Source organism: Brachyhypopomus gauderio, chromosome 8 (assembly GCF_052324685.1).
Source record: "Brachyhypopomus gauderio isolate BG-103 chromosome 8, BGAUD_0.2, whole genome shotgun sequence".
Classification (NCBI taxonomy): Eukaryota; Metazoa; Chordata; class Actinopteri; order Gymnotiformes; family Hypopomidae; genus Brachyhypopomus; species Brachyhypopomus gauderio.
The window spans coordinates 22,146,406-22,168,889 of NC_135218.1; the positions used below are offsets into that span (position 1 = coordinate 22,146,406).

Consider the following 22,484-nt stretch of genomic DNA (forward strand, 5'->3'; position numbering starts at 1 on the left):
TTTCATGTGCATGACTGTGTCCATGACTGATGTCAGTCAGGAAACCCAACGCAAGACCGGACCGATTCTGTGAGGCTCAAAACCTGGGGTGAGACTTGGGGGAATCTTACCGGCATGTAGGGATCAGCCAGGACGGACAGGAAGTACTTATGACCGTTATCCTTCACCAGATCAGCCTGGCAGGACTGCAGAGCGGGAGGAAAAGAGAGGGAAAGAATTAGGTGAGAAAGAAGAGAGATGAAAGGATCAAAGACAAACGTGTGTGGCCCAGTGAGTGGGTGTAGGTGACTGGTGCAGGTGAGAAAGCTTTAATTAAATAGGATCTTTCGACTCCCATGGTTACACATACATCAGCTGGTCAGTCTGTATCTCTCTCAACACACACACACACACACACACACACACACACACAGAACTTTCAGGTTCTCCAGAAATCAGACTGTAGGGACTTGAACACCACACAGTTGCCTGGAGTGACCACTGCGTATTAATAACATATGATTACACCAGTGATGCGATCATTCAATTATGACTGGTCAAGGTGAAGAAGAAAATGACAGATATCCATATATTTTAAGAAACTTCCCTCAGTCAGAACAATCTGTAACCGACTCATTTCTCAGTGTTCGAGTGGGAGAGTGTACACCAGGTGACAGAAGACTCACTCCCACATTAAAGTCTGCTGGACACGACAGCCATGTTTACAACACTAATTATGTTTATTTGTCCTAATGGTGTAGAACCATCCATGGGTGGGGTTCGACAACTGCGTTGCGCATGCACACATACACACACACACACAAACCAAATGCATGCACGCAGACACGCAGACGCGCACACACAAACACCCACCAAGCACGCTTGCACACAGTGGGACGCAGACATCTGAGTCATCAGAGGAGACAAATGTCTTCCCTTTGCTTTCTGTACGTTTTTTTTGGTGTTCTTTCAGAGCCTCGTTAGGTCTGTGGGAACGAGGCATTTGAGATGCTTGACTCTGGCTTGTTTGAGGAGCTCGGGATATGAGCTTGGCTGAGCCAAACGCCTTTAATGGGCAGAAAAAAGACTCCAGCGGAGAAACGACCGGCAGTAGGACCCCCCTCTGGAAGGCCCGTCTTCTAGAAGGCCCACCTTCTGGAAGCCCCGCCCTCTAGAGGACCCCGGGTGTTGGCAAGATGCTTCGCTGAAGCGTTGCTGAAGTCAGTTTTTGCTTTCTGCCATTCCATGTGCCCTGAGTGCACTTTGCGAAGTGTGCACTTGGAGTGTGCAGGGTGTGTGTGCGGGGGGAGCATGCGGGGGGAGTGGTTTAGGCGCTTACGCTGTCCACGGCCAGGATCTTGGCCCAGATGAAGACGAGAAGAGGTCGCAGCTCTCTCGCTGAACTCTGCAGTAGCTTCAGGACATAGGGGAAGATTCCTACGGAGAGAGCCTGAGAGAGAGAGACAGGGAGAGAGAGAGTGAGACAAAGAGAGGGAGACAGCAGAATAGAGAGACAGAGCGGAAGAATGAAACAGGATGAAGGAGAGATAAGAGGAAGGTGAGGGAGAGTATAAAAGAGTGAGAGAAAGAGGAGGTACACACACACACACACATACACATACACACGCACGCAATTAACTTTTCGCTAGTTATTTCATCATTTCTCACCAACATAAGAAACTCCTGCTTAAAAACTTCACTATTCACCAACGACGCAACATTTTCAGCCATAGCAACATAAAGGGGGGGAAGTGTAGGTACAAGAAATGTAGGTAAGGGCGGGTGGGTAACGGAGGGTGGATAAGGTAGGGTGGATATGAGAGGGTGGGTAACGGAGGGTGGATAAGGTAGGGTGGATATGAGAGGGTGGGTAACGGAGGGTGGATAAGGGGAAGGTGCATAAGGGAAGGTGGATAAGGGAGGGTGGATAAGGGAGGGTGGATAAGGTAGGGCGGATAAGGGAGGGTGGATCAGGTAGGGTGGATAAGGGAGGGTGGATCAGGTAGGGTGGATAAGGGAGGGCGGATAAGGTAGGGTGGATAAGGGAGGGCGGATAAGGTAGGGCGGATAAGGTAGGGTGGATCAGACAGGGTGGATCAGACAGGGTGGATCAGACAGGGTGGATAAGGTAGGGTGGATCAGGTAGGGTGGATAAAGTAGGGTGGATAAAGTAGGGTGGATAAGGGAGGGTGGATAAGGGAGGGTGGATAAGGGAGGGTGGATCAGGTAGGGTGGATAAGGGAGGGTGGATAAGGGAGGGTGGATCAGGTAGGGTGGATAAGGGAGGGTGGATCAGGGAGGGTGGATAAGGGAGGGTGGATCAGGTAGGGTGGATAAGGGAGGGTGGATAAGGGAGGGTGGATAAGGGAGGGTGGATCAGGGAGGGTGGATAAGGGAGGGTGGATAAGGGAGGGTGGATCAGGTAGGGTGGATAAGGGAGGGTGGATAAGGGAGGGTGGATAAGGGAGGGTGGATCAGGGAGGGTGGATCAGGGAGGGTGGATAAGGGAGGGTGGATAAGGGAGGGTGGATCAGGTAGGGTGGATCAGGTAGGGTGGATCAGGTAGGGTGGATAAGGGAGGGTGGATAAGGGAGGGTGGATAAGGGAGGGTGGATCAGGTAGGGTGGATAAGGGAGGGTGGATAAGGGAGGGTGGATAAGGGAGGGTGGATCAGGTAGGGTGGATAAGGGAGGGTGGATCAGGTAGGGTGGATAAGGGAGGGTGGATCAGGTAGGGTGGATAAGGGAGGGTGGATCAGGTAGGGTGGATAAGGGAGGGTGGATCAGGTAGGGTAGATAAGGGAGGGTGGATAAGGGAGGGTGGATCAGGTAGGGTGGATCAGGGAGGGTGGATAAGGGAGGGTAGATAAGGTAGGGTAGATAAGGGAGGGTGGATAAGGGAGGGTAGATAAGGTAGGGTAGATAAGGGAGGGTGGATAAGGGAGGGTGGATCAGGGAGGGTGGATCAGGTAGGGTGGATAAGGGAGGGTGGATGCGAGCAGATTAAAGTGCGCCCTTGTTTCCTTCACTGACCAGTTAGTGTCAGATGTGCCAGCTATTGATTAACTGCACATGTAAAAGGTCCCCCAGCAAGTGGAACGCGGTGGGAAAGGACACGCAGCAGATCCAATTAAACGCACTGCTGAGCCCATTACAGCTATAAATATTAACTATGAACTGTTTGTGCCATACATCACACTCGGCTAACTTTGGAACGCTAACTTCAGAACAGCCACCTTAAGGTGACCAGGAAAGGCTGGGGGCGGGGTTTGTGTTTTTTGGGGGTTTTTTATTGGCGACTTTATCTTTTCTTTGTGGGGCTGTTTGGGTTGCCATAGGAAAAGCCATTTTGCTCAGTGCCTGGCACAGGCTGTGTGCATGTGTGTGTGTCCCTGATTCTTTCCGACTGAATAAAGGTTTGAAATTATCATCATTCGTCTGAGTTGTGACTAGGACCAAAATGGGATCACAGTGAGGCAAACGTAGGCACTTTTCTGCTCTTTTTCTGCCTTGTATCTGTATATCTGTCTCTATGTCTCTCTCTGTCTGTCTGTGTCTCTCTGTCTGTCTCTCTCATCCTCTCCATGCTCTCATGGGAACTCTTGCTGATAACTGAGAGCAGTTAGCATGTTGGAAGCATCTGTACTCATTCATCTCCACTCTCTTTCACAACAAGCCTTTTACTGACATAATTAACAAAGTAAACCTCAAGCACTTAACAACTACCTTAGCACCAAGCACAAACGTAAAACGCCCACTCAGCTGAAGTGATGTCTTCATCATGTGTGTGTGTGTGTGTGTGTGTGTGTGTGTGTGTGTGGTGTGTGTAACATTACCAAGCTCACAGCCCACGGCCCCAGGTCCAGAAAACGGCCCAGCAGGTCCAAAGCCCGCAATCTGTGCACCTGGCTCAGGAGGACCTGAAAAAGAACCACGGGACATGATGAGAAGGGACCTCGAAGACATGCCCACGTCTGAGTGCTGGCACACGAACAAAGCTAAAGGACACGCCCACATCCCACACACTAACGCGGATAATCCTGCCCACCATCATGAACCCCGCCCAGTTCCGCTGCGGCTAGTTCCTAATGGTCTACTGCGCTGGGATAAATGTTCTTCAGGACAGGGTGCTTGGCCGCCTCTTCTAGCAGAATCGGAATTATAGAGATGCTTCAGCATTCTAAAAGAACATCACTTTGTCTTAATTTTCAACCACGTGCAGTCTCACGTGACCCCCTCCGTGCAGTCTCACGTGACCCCCTCCGTGAGTCAGTCGGGTGTAAAGCCCGGGGACGCAGCAACCGTTTCTCTTTAGGTAAAGATCTGATTAGGTCTGCTTGGTCCTGGGGCAGTTTCTGCTTGGGAGATCCGTGAGCCTGTGTGTGTTGAAGAGCACCAGGAGACCTAGAAGATGGGAATAAACCCCACGGCTGAAGATCTGGAACGGACACTGTACCCAACATTACTGGGCAAATACAATATACTATACTATACACTATACTATATACCAGGTATCACCAAATGGCGGACCGCGGTCCGGATCCGGACCCGAACGCCGTCCTGTCCGGACCCAATCACATTCCTGATTAACTGGATACGGACCCAAATGCCAAAAAAATTTTAACGGGAGACTATATTTTAAACCGGAGAATTTATTTTCAGACCAGTGTTACGTTCACCACCCATTTGAGTGTTACGTTCGCCCCCCCCCCCCCGCTCAACAACTTTCGTTCGCCACCCGCGGACCCGGACCTAAGGTCTGAGCTATCTGCCAAAAATGGACCGCGGAAAGATTTAATTGATTACCCCTGCTATATACAATACTATATACTATATGATATACAATATATATTATAAAAGATGCATGGTGCAGTTTTCAGAGGTACTGAGAACTGCAAATAAGTTTACTTTGAACTGGGCGACCCCCCCCCCCCCCCCCCCCCCTGCAAAAAGAAATGTTCTTGACTGATTTAGTATTTTATTTTGTTATTAATTTGTTTAAAAATAACCCATTACACAGCCTTACCATAAACAAACAAACACACACACACACAAAACAAACAAGCAGGCAGGTGGAGTAACATGGCCAGGTGTTACGTCTGCCATAGTCTATGTGCTGCCCACATTTAATTATAACTCAGCTGTGTGCATATGTGTGTGTGTGTGTGTGTATGTGTGTGTGTGTTATGAAGAGCTGTACGTCTGGGTTATTATTATTATTTATTACATTACACAGAACGTGTGTCTGTGAAGGAGGGCTGGGAGATTCATTTTGCAGCCCAAAAATGTAGAAATCCGAGAAACAGGAAATGCGTGACACATTGTGCATATTACAACATTGTGTGTGTTACAATATGTCTGCGCATTGTGTATGTTACAATGCTTCAGGCATTACTACGGCGCGCATGTGTGTGTGTGTGTGTGTGTGTGTGTGTGTGTGTGTGTGTGTGTGTGTGTGTGTGTGTGTGCGCAAAAACTCAAACCGTGACTTATTTCTGCACTTTTTTATGGCTTTCATTTCAAGAGCTCTGAGAGCTTTAAACAGTGCATCCGGACACAGCCCTGTGTGTGTGTGTGTGTGTGTGTGTGTGTGTGTGTGTGTTTCTACCATCGTGAGTGTGCCCACACACGGCTGGCGCAGGACAGCTCGGAGGCAGCGAGGGGCCGGACGGCCACCTCCCCGAGTGACAGCAGCGTGCGGAGCGCGAGGACCAGAGCAGAAGGACTGCCCACGGCACTGCCCGCGCAGAAAAACACACAAAGGTGGCCTGCCTCACCCAGACTTCCCACACAAAACTAGCCCCCCCCTTACAAATACTGCCTGTGGAATAAGACACAAAATTGCCCCTTAAGACACAAATCTACACAACTGCCCCTTCATCACCGCACCGTAACCTTTGCCTGTGCCAAAACACAAAAAACTGCCCCTTCACCCACTCTACCCATGTACAACCCTACAAACTTATACTACCCACTCACAAATACACAAAACTGTCTACCCACTCACAAACACGAAACTGACCCTTCACCATAGACACGGACACATAAAGCTGTCACTCTTTACCTAAACTGCCTAATTCAAGCATCTACACAAATCTGTCCCATGAGTTATCACAAAATATACAAGAACTGCCCCCACACATACTTCAAATGACTTATATGGACAAAGCTGTCTTCATACATACTACTCATACATACTACTCATACAAAACACACCTTTGTGTCTCTCCTAAGACTCACTTGCAGAAAAAAAACACTCCATATCCCCCCACACCCACCCACCTACTACTGCCTACAGTAACGTGAGAAAATGAAGCTCACGCACGTCATAAAGGACATCGCCAGTGGAGGGCGCCACCCTGCAGAGAGGTTATTATTAGAACGCCAGATCGCATCAAAGCAGTGACCGTGAAATTTCCCAGCAGTAAACCGGTGGTTTGGGCGTGCCAGGGCTAGCCCTAATGCTCAGAGTTACACCCTTCGGGGGGGGAGGGTGGGAGACGGGACGGGACGGGACGAGAGAGGGAGAGAGAGAGAGAGAGAGAGAGAGAGAGAGAGAGAGAGAGAGAGAGAGAGAGAGAGAGAGAGAGAGAGAGAGAGAGAGAGAGAGTGGGTGGAGTGAGAGGGAGGTCTGGTTGATTCCGGCTGAGGCCAAATGGAATGGATTACTCAATGTTTATGTGTACTGAGTGTGCGATTGTGAGAGCGTGACGGAGAACGACAATGTGAGTATGCAAGTGTGTGTGTGTGTGTGTGTGTGTGTGTGTGTGTGTGTGTGTGGAGAAGTGAGAAAGCCGACCGAGTTTAAGTTGAGAGTGAAGATAAAACCCTCGTCCATCTGCGTTAAAACCCTGAGCTCAGTCTGCCCGGAGAGCGCACACCCAACACGCCGCCCCCGACAGGACCGGCGGAAAGATCCGGACGGGCCAAACGGCATACGACCGCGCCAAACAGCCATTCTTACGCAACTCCGCTCCGCTGGGAAGAGCCGGAAGGACACACACGTGTTTATAATGCGGTGAGGCCGGCCATGCCAAGAGCCAAGCCACGCCCCTTAATCCTAGGCTTTCCAACGGGAGGTCTTTACCGCACACTTTCATCACCTAACCCAACATTTACTTGTTCTTCTGGCTTAATTTCTACATACATGGCAACATGTCCCTTCAGCTTTAATGACGATGTATTCAGAGACCTTTCATGAACTTCATACCTGTACCTTGCATATACTCTTCATACGTTCCCCTAGAAGTCCTTCATGACTTTTGGTGCATGATTTCAGACATGCCTTCATGCTTGATTTTTCTACCCAGTGATCGAGAATGTCCAAAATGAGCCCCACTAATAAGACCTCTGGTGTCTGCAGGGCGTCCAGACCATTTTCAGTGGTCAAAACTATTTAACGTTAGGGAACATCCCACTCAAGCGAAGCGACACCGTTGCCCTTAGCAAAGCCGTCTCTCTCACACTGGCCTTGCAAAGTAGATTTCTTTCGTCCTCACTTGGTTTTACAGGCCCCAGAAGAGAGCTTCAGACAGATGGAAGTTGCAGGAAACGCTGACAACAGATAAAGTTAACACATCCTGCAGAGTCACAGATAAAAGCGAGTGATACCAATCTTAAATTTAATCCCAACACGACTTGGTAAGGACAAGAGGGGTACAGGAATACTTTTACTTCCTAAAATCCAGGATGTGTGGACAATGGAGATCTGTAGTGATATTTCTGACTGGTATGATGACTGTGGAGACTCAAAATCCCAGAATGCCATACCTGCAAGACGATGGGCAGCTGCTCAGGTGGGTTCCTGTTCTCCACTCCCATGGTCAACCACACCTGAAACGCTGTGAGCTGCTCTGCAAAGAATGGACTGTGCTGCAGGGACAACACACACACACACACACACACACACACACACATACACACACACACACACACACACACACACACACTTAACTTGTGTATACACAGCTTAAGGAAACCCCCTGAAACACATGCAAACAAGGAAGTTTTAGTCCAGGCTCAAGAAATTCACAACCAATTCCAGCAGAATCAGAGCAATTCAATTTGTCCAGCAGAATCCGAGCAATTCTATTGGTCCAGCAGAATATGAGCAACTCTATTGGTCCAGCAGAATCAGCCCTATTAATATTGACTGAAGTCCCATTACATAAGGCCTTATATAATTCACATCTCCCTCCTCTCTGCTCTGGTCTCCAGCTGCTCATAGCACCTGCCTAGACACAGAATCCTCCTCCTCTCCTCCTCCTCCTCCCTCTCTGCCCTCTGTCTCTCTGTTTCTTTATCTCGCTCTCTCAGACACCAACTCTTGTTCTGTAAAACATTCTTTCTCTCCCACATTCACTTTCACCTTCATCTCACTCTTTTTAGTATTTCTTTTGAGCTCTGTTCGAGAATCCTTCCTTTGAAAATCGCGGATTCTTCTCTCACTAACACACACACACACACACACACACACACACACACTCCTTTTTTAATATTATTTCTTTAGCTTTTCCAGTCTGTAATATTCCTCTTTCTCTCACACACAGACACTCCAGTACATTGCAATGTGAACAGTTTTCCTTTTACTCATTGAGCTTTTTCTAATGTTGTGCTAAAATGGAAAAAAAGATGAAGTCATTCCTCTCTCTCTTTACTTCTCCTTCTATCCCTCCTTCTCTGTGTGCTGAATGATTAAATATTAGCAGAGCTGCAACTAAATTATTAAGAGCTGCAGTATGTAGACTAGTTGGAGAGAGAGAGAGAGAGAGAGAGCGAGAGCGAGAGAGAAAAAAATCCCCAGAAATTTATTCTGCAAATTTTATTCAATAATTGCCCCCCTGTGTGTTGTGTGTAGTGACATCTACCGTGTCTGTGTGTGTCTGACACATTGCTTTACCCCAGTGTAAACTTACACAAGTGCTGCTTTCTGCACCTTGAGACACTTTGCACCCTCAAACAATCCCAACACTCAGCCTCCACGCACGCGCACACACACACACACACACACACACACACACACACACACACACACACACACACACACAACCTATAGATATGCTTTTAGGGGGGGAGGGTGTCACCACTATTTAGGCTTCTTGTCCTGAAAAATGGTCGATGAACTCTACCTAAAATACAAAAAACTCCACTAAAACACCGTGACAATCAAACAAAGCACTCTCGGCTTTTAACGCCAAATTCCAGAACCCTATTAAGATACTAATTAGCAATTCATCGCTAATTGGATGCGAATAAAAGTGATTTGTCCTTTTCTGAAGTGTTGTGGTGCATGCTAAAAGAAGCTGTAGGCTGGGGACTGCCTGACATCAGGACCAGTGACATCAGTGCTGTGGAACTCCCGAAAGACGCAGCTTATGATGCAAGCTAGCTGTCTTAGGTTTTACTACACATTCACTGCATAGCTAAGTCATGATGAAGGGGAGAATGAAGGCAGATCCTGAGCAGGTCTTAGCTTTTGCTAGCCTATGCTAAGTGAACTGCTTAGAGATGAGACGAGATCATTTTTCTGACATTAGCTAGGCTAGCGTTTGACTTACCTTAGTCTGTGCTAAGTGAACTAGCTAAACGAGACTCAGCTAGGCTAATGGACAGTGAACTGATGAAGACTGATCCAGGGTCAGGTGTTACTCACCCTAAAGGCGGTTCCTTCCTCTATGATGGTGGGCAGCTGAGACAGGCAGATATCCACAGCAAGGTCCCACGCCTGCCTGCAAATAGGGAACACACACACACACACACACACACACACACACACACACACAAAAAGGATTAATAATTAGTTCAGCGTTTGCAACAATCTGTGGAAAATAAAATGGCTCCAGCAGAGACGTTACGTTAGCATTATGTTAATCCCTCTGCATTTTCCCATCTGATCCATGTGATGGCGCAATGCCTGGACAGCTAATCAGTGCGTGCGCTCTAAGCCACCCGTTCTGATCCACCGAGCTGTAAGGCTCAGTGCTCAGTGTGTAAAAGGTACAACACACGGCGGCTGTGAGACTAGCCGGCTAGCGTCTCTTCAGACATTGCTGTACAGAAATGCTGCTCCTCCCTCAGCTCATGATAAATGTTAGCACTGTCATCTCAAAGCTAGACTACTGCAACTTCCTGCTCGCGGGTTTTCCTCTACGGTTCATCAGACCTCTACACTTGATCCAGAATTCAGCAGCACGACTGGTCTTCAATCTCCCTAAGTTCACACGTCACTCCATGGCCGAGTTCTTCACCGCCCTTCCAGTAGCGGCACGCATCAGATATAAAACCTTGACGCTTGCTTACAAAGCCAAAAATCCCGAAATGATGACCATGGTCAAAGCCGCATCCATATCTCGAGTATCTCAAGTATGGCTCGACTTGAAATGCCATGCTTAAAGTCTCATGATAGACAATCCTCAAGACTACTCTCAGTCCTGGATCTGAGATGGTGGAACAATCGTCCGTCAGCTGTTTGTTGAGTATCTAAATGTTGAGTACCTAACACTGCAGACAGCACATAGTATGTTTATTCATGTCTATGCTTATTTGCACTTCTAGGTATCGGTTTTTAATTCCTGTTGTTGTTTACCCTGTGTTCATTTGCAATACTACGTAACGCCAATAATTCTACGTAACGCCAATAATTCCTGTAGTTTAGTAGTCTGGCTCTAGGTTATCTTGAATTCTGACCTATCTATGATACTATCTTCTGTGAACAGATGCAAAACACTTTATAAGTCGCTCTGGATAGGATTGTCTGCTAAATGCTCAAAAATGTAAAAAATGAAATGTAAAATGTTAGCATTAGCATCTCTACACAAGCCCATTCGCTTAATTGGATAAACTGCACCCAAAACAATCAATTTTTTCATAAATGAAGTTGATATTGAGCCCTTGATTCTAATTCCACAGTTCAAATGATTTTGGGGTGGGGCCACAGATTCAGGTCTATGGTGTTCATTTATTATTAGACGAATTACATCACTCTAATCAGCTGCTTTCCCACCCACTCTAGCTCTAACTCCACCAACTCTACCTCTAACCACACCCACTCTATCTTTAACGACACCCACTCTGCCATGTTTCAGGCTTGTGAACTTTACATGAATAAAAGAGGAGATAGGAACTACTGTTAACTACATTATAATATGCAAATCCGAGAATGAAACAATGGCAGTTTTGAGCACTTTGTATACACTTTGGACCTGCAGATGGAGGAGCGGGCGTATCTAGTCACATAAACCAATCACGTCTCACGATTTCGTTGACACTTTTGGCCAATCAGGGCAGAGAGAAGAGCTGCGCTGTCGCACAAGCGTGACAACGGTCAGGTGTTCAGCCACGCCTTTCAAACGCTCAAGCCTAGCTTACCTTCGTACTTGATGTTGACGCATCACTTTAAAACCTTTCGGTGCCGTTTAAATGCAAATGTGAACATTGTGGACTCGGAGCGGAGCCCTTATGTCCACTTACAGTAATGATGGAAGTGTCAGCGCTGGAATGCCGGCAACGCACCACTCAGCAAAAAAGCAAAAGTCAGAACCGCTGAGGGCCACTGGGGGGCCGAACACGGTTTCCCTCGCAAATTAGTTAGTGGCTTGTTTGGCCAGCTACACCTCCCCTTCCCAGCAGCGAAAGACACTACACTCCCTCCCTCCATCATTCTTTCTCTCTGTGCTTTGCTCTCTCTCTCACATTTGCTTTCTCCCATCCTCTATATTATTCTCTCTCTCTCTCTCTCTCTCTCTCTCTCTCTCTCTCTCTCTCTCTCTCTCTCTCTCTCTCTCACAACTAGGCCTGCAGGCATGTTTTGCTGCCTACCAGCACAGCTCTCAATAATGACCCTGCATGAATATTAAACACACAACGAGGCCATTAGAATAACAAAGGCTGCTTACACTGGAGTGCTGTCATCTGTCAGCACCCCCCCCCCCCTCACACACCTTCTATTACCTGCTTACCCCCCACTCACTTTTCCTCTCTCTCCCCTCATCAACGAGCCTTTACTAAGCCAAACTTCTGTCCCCGTGTGGGTAATCAGCTCTGTGGCAGTGCAGGCCAGTCAGCTCAGAGATCCTCGCACGAGCCCCCTCAACACCTCTTTAGCGGAGTAGAGGCACAGCGGCGCTTCCGACGCTCGCCGTCCTCCGAGAACGCAGCTTTGTCTCTGTTTAATAATCGCGGCTGCAGAAATCACGCCGCGTGCTCTCCGCCGCACCCCAGAACGTGACGGTAATGAGATCAATGACCGGAGGAGAACGAGGAGAAAGCCAGCTAATGAAAAACGCGTTACGGGTAGGAGTGCTTAGGGAAGATGGCATTTTAAATAAGTAAGAAGAATCATTTGCTTTTAGTACACAGAAGCTGACTAGCTCTGCAGAAAGTGGAGTTACATGGGATAAAAACTAAATTATCTGAAATGCTTTTCCTTATTCAAGTCTCTCTGCTCTATGTCCGTACCGAGTGTCGCAATCACACCGCTAGGATCAGGAAGGTAAGGAAAGTGCGATCACACATCAACACACATTTGTGTATGTTGAGAACAAAACACAATATGCCTCTTAAGGTTTTCTAGGCTACGGTGGCCCCTGATGCTTCTATATCACAAAAACCACAGTGTCTCTCTGTCCAAGCTACACATATATAACACAAACATATCTATATAATCCAACTGCAGAGAAAGTAAATGGTGGGCCACGTGGGTATGTGTATGGTAAATGGTGGGCCACGTGGGTATGTGTATGGTAAATGGTGGGCCACGTGGGTATGTGTATGGTAAATGGTGGGCCACGTGTGTATGTGTATGGTAAATGGTGGGCCACGTGGGTATGTGTATGGTAAATGGTGGGCCACGTGGGTATGTGTATGGTAAATGGTGGGCCACGTGGGTATGTGTATGGTAAATGGTGGGCCACGTGGGTATGTGTATGGTAAATGGTGGGCCACGTGGGTATGTGTATGGTAAATGGTAGGTCACGTGGGTATGTGTATGGTAAATGGTAGGTCACGTGGGTATGTGTATGGTAAATGGTAGGTCACGTGGGTATGTGTATGGTAAATGGTAGGTCACGTGGGTATGTGTATGGTAAATGGTGGGCCACGTGGGTATGTGTATGGTAAATGGTAGGTCACGTGGGTATGTGTATGGTAAATGGTGGGCCACGTGGGTATGTGTATGGTAAATGGTGGGCCACGTGGGTATGTGTATGGTAAATTGAAGGCCACGTGGGTATGTGTATGGTAAATGGTAGGTCACGTGGGTTATGTGTATGGTAAATGGTGGGCCACGTGGGTATGTGTATGGTAAATGGTAGGTCACGTGGGTATGTGTATGGTAAATGGTGGGCCACGTGGGTATGTGTATGGTAAATGGTGGGCCACGTGGGTATATGTATGGTAAATTGAAGGCCACGTGGGTATGTGTATGGTAAATGGTAGGTCACGTGGGTATGTGTATGGTAAATTGTAGGTCACGTGGGTATGTGTATGGTAAATGGTAGGTCACGTGGGTATGTGTATGGTAAATGGTGGGCCACGTGGGTATGTGTATGGTAAATTGAAGGCCACGTGGGTATGTGTATGGTAAATGGTAGGTCACGTGGGTATGTGAATGGTAAATGGCAAGTCACGTGTGTATGCGTATACTTACCACATTGCATGCATGTATGTGGGTGGTAACCTGGGGGCTGCTCACTGGAGTACAGTTATAGGACCTCATGATCCTCTCAGCCAATAGGAAGTTGCGAAAGAGGCTGGCCACCAACAGATCCTGACGGAAGAGTTTCTGGAAGAGATCTGGTGAAGGAGGGGAGGAAACGGAGAGACAGAGAGGACAGAGGAGGGAGAGAGAGAGAGAGACAGACAGACAGACAGAGGACAGAGGGGGGAGAGAGAGAAAGACAGAGACAGAGAGGACAGAGGGTGAGAGAGAGAGCAAGAAAGAACTGATTTACCACTTCAGACGACAATGCAAACTGTGTACAGGAGCACCTTTGGTGCGTGGTTCAGCGCACGTGGCTGTAACTCACGTCACCTTAAATCATGGAGAGCAAGAGGAAGCCTCTCACCCACTCAGAAGAGCCTCTCAACCGCCACATTCTGCCGGAGATTTACAGTCTCCCCCAGACACTGTACCTGGCAGTGGTCATGTGACCTGTTGACTTTGCTCATGTGACCTGTTGAGCGCTCAAAGAGCCATGAGATGCCTTCAGCTTTTGAGTTGCAAAGATTTCATGACAGGTGACTCCTTTAATACCCATGCAACACAACGGTAGCACATAGCAATGAGCTTGTCCTAGTGTTCTAGAGTCTGACACTCTTTTTGGCCATAAATATATGGGACTTGCTGCTGGCGAAACAAATTTGTCATCAGCTCATAACCATAGAACTACATTACTTCAGACACTCATGAATAATTATATCGACTCAATTATTAACAGTAATAGCATCGAGGGTGTGTGATCATGCCCTCAATAAAGTTTTATAATTGTAATGTGTTGTGAGCGTGTGTGTGCGTGCCTGCGGTGTGTGTGCAAAGGATTAAAACCCTGGGTGGTGTTCTCTGCAGACTTTTCTCTCTGATGCCCAGTGTTTAATTAACTGCAAACAGATGAAGTCTTACCCACGAAATCACATCCTCTCCATCCTCCGTTACCCTCCCCTCTGTTACCCCCCCTCCCCTCCTTTTCCCCTCCCTCTCCTCCATTATACTCCCCTCCCCGTTACCCCCCCCCCTCAGTTACCCTCTCCCCCTGTTACCCTCTCCTCTATTATAGTCCCCTCCCACCATTACCCTCCCCCCTCCTCCGTTACCCTCCCCATTACCCTCCAATCTCCTCCCATTACCCTCCCCCCTCCCCTCTGTTACCCTCCCTCCCCTCCGTAACGCTCCCCCCTGCCCCCGTTACCCTCCCCCCTGTTACCCTCCTCTCCGTAACGCTCCCCCCTGCCCCCGTTACACTCCCCCCTGTTACCCTCCCCTCCGTAACTCTCCCCCCTGCCCCCCGTTACCCTCCCCCCCTGTTACCCTCCCCTCCGTAACTCTCCCCCCTGCCCCCCGTTACCCTCCCCTGTTACCCTCCCCTCCGTAACGCTCCCCCCTGCCCCCCCGTTACCCTCCCCCCTCTCCTCCGTTATACTGCCCTCCCCTATTGAATCAAGCGTATTATACAACACCTGGGCTTGGAGGGTCTGAGGGATCCCTGCTCAGAAAAGACTCCGATGTAGCCGGGTGCAGATAAAACGAGAATATAAAGTTACCACCTACTGATAAATAACACTTCAACTGTACAATCTGAAATGAAATTAGGCTTACTGAAATGAGTTTGGCAAAGACTCGGGAACAAGGTATATTAGAAAGGATATTACAACACGACTCCTTTGAGCTCCAACCAAAGAGATCAAACAGAAGGGGCTTCAATACAAAATGAGATGTGGCCTCTCTGGAAGTTAAAGGCCCAGCACTGTGTAGCACTGTGGCAATACACGGTCACAAAATGACTAGTGCAATAACAAACCAATAACTCCCACTGACAGAAAACATGCTAAACATGTCAATTAAACTGTAAATACTAATGAAATCTGAGATGCTGAAACTCCTGACTGAAGCTTTAACTCCACTCATCATTAGACAGGCCAAGACTGCAGTATTTAGGAAGAAAAAGAAAGATTAGTGACAATCTTCACCTGCATGTGTCTGAGTATTGCTGTGGACTCTGGGATAAAGTTACTAAGATGTCCGTCTTTATAGAGTGCACTCATGTGTGAGGTTTATAGCGTAAGCGTAGCATTAAAGGACATGTCTGCCACCGCCATTCCCTCATTCCCCTTTTCCATCACAGAATGTAGAACTGGTATGACCTCTGACCTCTAGGCAGGACGTTCCATGCGATGGTATCTGTGATGGCTGTGAAGATCCAGTTGAGTTCTCCTAATGGAGTTCTCCTGTCATTCAGTCTCCCGGGGATCCTGACAACACACACACACCACACACACACACACACACTTAAGCTTTAGGGCAGATTTTTATAACAAACCCTAGGAGAGTTTAATGGAGAAAGCTAATTGATCCTTTCCCACATGATATCAATACTTTCCCCTCACTAATCCATGATCTGTACAAAGGGTGGAAGTGTGGGAAGAGGAGAGCGAAGTGTGTCTGTACTGCCACACGCGCTCCCCGTACACACACACACCCCCGTACACACACACCCCCGTACACACCCCCGTACACACACACCACACCCCCGTCTGCACACACACACCCCGTCCAGGCCCGTTGACAGTCTCGCTGGGGCCCGGGACAAGAAAGATTCATGTGCCCCATTCCAGCACTTTTCAAACATGGAACACAATGCAACTTTAAAATTCGTCAGGTAAATGTTTTTCCTTTCTTTTCTGCGCTCCAGATTTCAGTATTTACTTTAACTATCCACCACTGTATTTCTCGCTGTTGGGCGGATACCGGCCGGCTACAGTCGGTGCTGGATCAAACCATTTTCCAGTGGGAGGCGGGGGTGTATGCACTTAATGGAAAATATGCAGATAGGTAAAAAACATATATATTTGAGCCATTGAGCTTATTATGAGTACATAATTTTATATTAATGAAAGATTTCAAGATTATTTAAAAATATAGACTTTAAATAAAAAATAAATTGCTGGGCTCTTTGATGGGCCCCCCTGGCCCTAGGGCCCGGGACAACAGACCCGGTTGTACCCCCCTGTCGACGGGGCTGCCCCCGTCTACACACACACCCCCGTCTGCACACACACCCCCGTCTACACACACACCCCCGTCTACACACACACCCCCGTCTACACACACACCCCCGTCCCACCCTCAGCCCACAGAGCACCGTGACGGTGGTTTACAGGCACTACGTTCAAACGGCAATCTGAGGAAATCTGAACCTAATTCAGTTTCGGCTCCGCATAACTCATTTTAACATTAACAACTGAAAGTGAAATGCGGAATATGAGAACCCCAGACAATTAATAAGCTGTATGGGTTGTACACTATTAAGAGTGAACCCAAGAGAAATTCATCTCGAGTTCTGGAGTTACCTCTGTGAGAACTGAGGGGAGGGGGTGTGGTGTGGAAGAGAGAAGCCCGCAGAAGAGACGGATGACAACCACTACGCAAACCAAGTCCTCAAGGCACCAGAAAGACCAAGGCACTGGTACCGACACAAAAAGAGGCGAACCGTCACGATCAGGTGCTGGAGGAACACCACCATCGCGTTGTTTCTAACCACCGAGGATTCCCAAGCACACCGGAGAATTCTAGAACCTTTCCGGAACGCCGTGCACGGCCCCCGAGCCCTGACGCGCACCAGCGGATAGAGCCCCCTGTCCCTGGAAATCCCACGAGTGATTTGATTCGTGCGGGTACTTTCACAACAAATGTCAACAAGCGGCTTTAGAGATCGGAGCGGAAAGGCCAGTTCTCAGAAGTGCAGGGCGCGGTGGAACAGACAGAGCAAAGAAAGAAAGAAAAGACAAAGGGGGCACTGGGGAAGACTAAAACGGAGAGAGGGAGAGAGGGAGGGAGGGGAGGGGAGGGAGAAGAGAAGAATGACGCAGCTTTGAAGTCCACTCATCTCCGACAGCTTTGCACACCTATGAAGTGGGTTCTGACAAACGTCTGTGCCAAAACAGATATCACGACTCACTGAAGTTTTTGTTTGGCTAGCGTGGCTAAGCCGTGGGCCGGGACTGGACCAACGCCTGTCTCAGAACCCCGCGGGTCTGAACCCAGGCTGATGCCACTGCCTGCACCCAACAGCCCCAGCTTTGTTTTGTGGCGAGTGGGCGGGGTTTGGGACGTCGCCCGTCGAAAGGTGCGGTCAGCGGGGGAGGGGACTACCACCGCTCCCCAGCAACCAGTGTTCCGGAATGCCATCGCTACGCAACGGGGGTGTCCCAGAGAGACAACAGATGAACCAAGAAGGGCATCCCCACTGCAACGCCCTGAGCTCTGCTTGAGTGTGTGTGTGTGTGTGTGTGTGTGAGAGAGAGAGAGAGAGAGAGAGAGGAAAGAAGAGAAATAAATAAGGACAGAAAGAATCAGAAAGGAAGAGTGTGTGAATGCATACAAATTACAAGGATGTGCATATCACATATGATGACATACCACCTTCCTGAATACATGAAAGAGAGAGAGAGAGATGTGTAGTTCATATTATACAGCCGTGCCAACTGAACTGAATTAAATTGAGAGGTGGAAAGAAAAAACAGAGAGAAAATATTGTACACGATATAGTCATGCCAATAAACCCGAATTGAATTAAGAAAAATAAACCAAAGCGTATCTGTGTGTGTGAGTGAGAGAGAGAGAGAGAGAGAGAGAGAGAGATAGAGAGATCGATCCACTCCTCCTCCTTCATCAACCAGGACACAGGAAGGCACTAATATGTTGGGGGGATATGACATCACCGCCCTCGTCCCTGTTGGCCCTGTAGCAGGACGTGCTGTCGCTGTTCTACTGGGGACAGTTATTATCCCGAGCGCTAGTGGCTTACAAGAGGTCACACGCAAGTTTCCACCAAAAGCAGCATAACACTCAGAAGACGGAAAGATCTAGAAGACTTCAGAAGATTCAACAGACTGGCTACAAGATGCAAGTAACAGGTTTAAAAATAATATGCAAATTTTTTATTTAAAAACCACCAAATTCGTAATGTGAAGTCAGTAAATGAATAAGTAAATGGATGCATAAATAAATCCTATTGTGGATGAAGCACGCAGTGTGACCTCTAAGAAACATGTTCCCCGCTGTTCGTGAGATCAGTATCAAAGCAATCGAAGCAGTAGAGAAAGAGGGATCTCAGTGCTGCATTTTAACAGCCACACTGGCAACCCTCCAATCCTGGCCAAGCTCCTCCCCTCTCCTGTGCCCCACCGTTATGACAACGCCCCGCGGTGAGAGGTGGCCCCCCATCTTTGGTCGGGGCTCTCGAGAAAGACCAGCAAAATGAGAACGCGCCGTCAACTCCGTAACTCATCAGCACGTAGCTCCATTACGTCTCGTTACGTAACGACTGCGTGAGGATACTGCCGGTTAAACAGGAGGCCACTCGCTAACCCTCACATCGCGCCAGAAACACAAAATAACCTCCGAGGCTAATGCGGCGCTCTGAGATCATTACATAATCATACCAGCGCAGGAGGGTGTGAGGTAAATACAGCTCTCTGTAACCGCTACGTTCTGGAGTCAGAGAGCTCACGCCATGAGCTGGAAGGACAGGAGCCAAACCGAGGGAGACGTCGGGGGAGCAAGGGATGAAGAGTGAGAAACGGTGGAGGAAAGTGACGTGGATGGAAAGGAGAGGAAGGTAGAGGGGAGATGGAAACAGGGGAAAAGCGGGAAAAGGGGGGTTGGGGGGCGAGGGAAAAGAGGAGTGATTCTCCTCTGTATGTCGGTCAAGGGCGGCAATAAGATGAAAATGGCAGAGGTGGAGTCATCGCTCGGGGTTTCAATTCTCACCTCCGCGGGTGAAGGTGATCTCGGCTTTCCGCTTCCTTCGTTGAAGGTGCCACTAACAAGCAGGCCGCGGGGACCAGTGCAGCAAAGCGGGAGTGATGACACTTCACACTAGCGAGGAGCCAGCGCTCCACTCACACGTCCCCCAGCACCCCCGCCGCAAATCACTTCCTGTGACTTACTGCCGCCGAGAGGGGCCGTTCACAGGCCCCGCCCCTTTCCCAGGCCCCGCCTCGGTCAACGAGGAACAGAACCTTGTTGACCCGTCATCCCCGTGACGCAGGGATGAAGGACGGCGGGTAGGGAGCGATGGCGGAATGACTCGGCCTGCTTTTAGATGGAGCACCGACTCTCGGGAGGGGGCGGAACACAGAGAGAGGTGGAGGAGGTGGAGGAGGGGAGTGGGGGAGGAGGTGGAGGGAGGGGAGGAGGGGAGTGGGGGAGGAGGTGGAGAGGGGAGGAGGGGAGTGGGGAAGGGAGGAGGTGGAGGAGGGGAGTGGGGGAGGAGGTGGAGGAGGTGGAGTAGGGGAGGAGGGGAGTGGGGGAGGAGGTGGAGGAGGGGAGGAGGGGAGTGGGGGGAGGAGGTGGAGGAGGGGAGGAGGGGAGGAGGTGGAGGAGGGGAGGAGGGGAGTGGGGAGAGGGGAGGAGGTGGAGGAGGGGAGGAGGTGGAGGAGGGGAGGGGGGAGGAGGGGAGTGGGGAGGAGGGGAGGAGGGAGTGGGGGAGGAGGTGGAGGAGGGGAGTGGGGGAGGAGGGGAGGAGGTGGAGGAGGGGAGGAAGGGAGTGGGGGAGGAGGGGAGGAGGTGGAGGAGGGGAGTGGGGGAGGAGGTGGAGGAGGTGGAGGAGGGGAGGTGGAGGGAGGAGGTGGAGGAGGGGGAGTGGGGGAGGAGGTGGAGGAGGGGAGTGGTGGAGGAGGTGGAGGAGGTGGAGGAGGGGAGAGTTTGGGGAGGAGGTGGAGGAGGGAGTGGGGGGAGGAGGTGGAGGAGGGGAGTGGGGTTTGGGAGGATGTTATAGCTGGGATATTGAAAGCTGTACAGCCTACACATTAGCACAGAGATGGATGTGAAGGACAATTAGACTGAACACAGCAAGGGAAAACACACACACACACACACACACACACACACACACACACACACACACACACACACACACACACACACACACACACACAATTCTTCATAGTGGCACCCAAGGCAATGAGCAATACTTCACGCGTGCTCATTACCATACTTCGGCACGTGTGTGTGTATAAGAGAAGGAATTAAGGACTCATCAGTGCTCTTATACACACAGCATTAATCTGATGATAAAGATCATCCAGTCCCACTGTAGCCTTCAGCTAATCTCACACGTGCATGAGTGAGAGTCAGAAGGGTTGCAGTGCCTGGGCGTGTGGGTTAGTCAGGAAGGCGGTACTGCAGCATGCTGTGTGTGTGTGTGTGTGTAACAGGTGTCTGGCTCTGCTTTGTGGCAGCAGTAGGTCTTGGTCATGTGACATTCAGTTACTGAGTAAGTGAGCTCCAGCTGCCCAGAAAGCCGGAGGCAAAATGTCACTGACACACACACACACGCGTCCACACACACACGCACGCGTCCACGCACGCACGTGCACGCGCGCGCACACACACACGCACGCGTCCACGCACGCACGTGCACGCGCGCGCACACACACACACACACACACACACACTCTGCCAGTACTGACCATCACCATCCAGGGACGCAGTAAGAACTAAAGGGATCCCAGGCTAATTGGGAGCTACAAAAACTAATACAGATTTAAAATTTAACAAGATTTAAATTCCCCTACGAAAGCCACGTTGTAACACACCAGAGCGGCCCATCAAATTTACAGCTGTAAGCAGTAAAGCTAAAGCCACACTCTCTCTCACCCTCTCCATCTCACTCCGCTTGCACTCTTCTCACTTTTGTCTCACTCTTTATTTTGGCTAAGGAAAACCAGTGCAGAGTGTATCTTCAGCCTCGGAGGTGGGCGGGGCTGCACTGTCCCCGCCCCCCCGGGACAGCTTTTACAGTAAGTGGGCGGTGCAGGATACTTTAAAACAATTCCCATTCTTGACTCATCTTCCAGCAGAACTGGAGAACTGGCGCGTGAGACGAAGAGGACGTGTGACGGCAGGGAGGGCACTCGTGTGAGCAGTGCTAATGTATTTGTGAGAGTGCAATTAACCATCATCTCGTGTGCAAGTCATTCCAGCTCATTTGGAAACTACAAATCATTCCAGCTACGCATCTCTACTGGTCTTCTGCCATTGACATACACCTTCCGATTGGTTAACTACGTTCATTTAACAAACGAACCAGAAGAAAGTACGTACACACATAATTGTGGCCCAAGGCGAACACTGCAGGGACGTCTCTATTATTAACTTCATACAGCAGCGGCTTCAGACCGCCGCGGAGGAAAGATCCGAAGACTTAACGCAAATACGATCTCGGCTCTTTAACCAATCAGCGTGTCACCCCGCGATGCCTCGTCACGTGGTTATGAGAGCGCAGCGCAGCGTGCGGTAAACACGCAGCCTCGTATAACCCTCGCGCCTTCAAAGAAACAGTGCAATATATCCCGTCGGCTCCATAACTAACTAATACAGCACCGCCATTCTTATTAAAAGATCACGCCAGCAAAAGACGGTGTGAGGTAAATACGGCGGTTTGTTCCTCTTACGTTTTGAGAACGGGGTTGATAATTAACACTGAAGTGCTGAAAGACGGTGACAGACTCCAGTGTCTCGTGGATCGTTAGTCACCATCACGTTCTTTTAGCAAACGAAGAAAACAAGTGCAGTGTAACGGATATGAGGCACCACTCATAACGGCCCCAGTTACAAGCGTGCGGTACGCGAGGTGGCCCGAATTAGAGGAGCCAGCACAGTTGTACTTCTGTACACGACACTGGTAGGTGGCGAAGGTTTTCACGTCTGGGTTTTCGGTTGTACTTGGTCTTGAACTGTAAGGTTCTCCCTGTAGAACAGCAGAACACACCTCACGTGACAAGAACAGG

The 22,484-nt window shown here is 49.4% G+C and overlaps 1 protein-coding gene across 1 annotated transcript in view; it reads right to left on the minus strand.

The window, feature by feature from the left end:
* rptor (regulatory associated protein of MTOR, complex 1) overlaps window positions 1–22,484 on the minus strand; it is a 127,880-nt gene that overhangs the window by 53,721 nt on the left and 51,675 nt on the right. Inside the window, 8 exon segments of the mRNA XM_077015489.1 lie at window positions 111–185; window positions 1,319–1,429; window positions 3,815–3,898; window positions 7,749–7,850; window positions 9,631–9,706; window positions 13,624–13,658; window positions 13,660–13,769; window positions 15,841–15,941. Of these exon segments, the coding sequence (XP_076871604.1) occupies window positions 111–185; window positions 1,319–1,429; window positions 3,815–3,898; window positions 7,749–7,850; window positions 9,631–9,706; window positions 13,624–13,658; window positions 13,660–13,769; window positions 15,841–15,941 (694 nt within the window).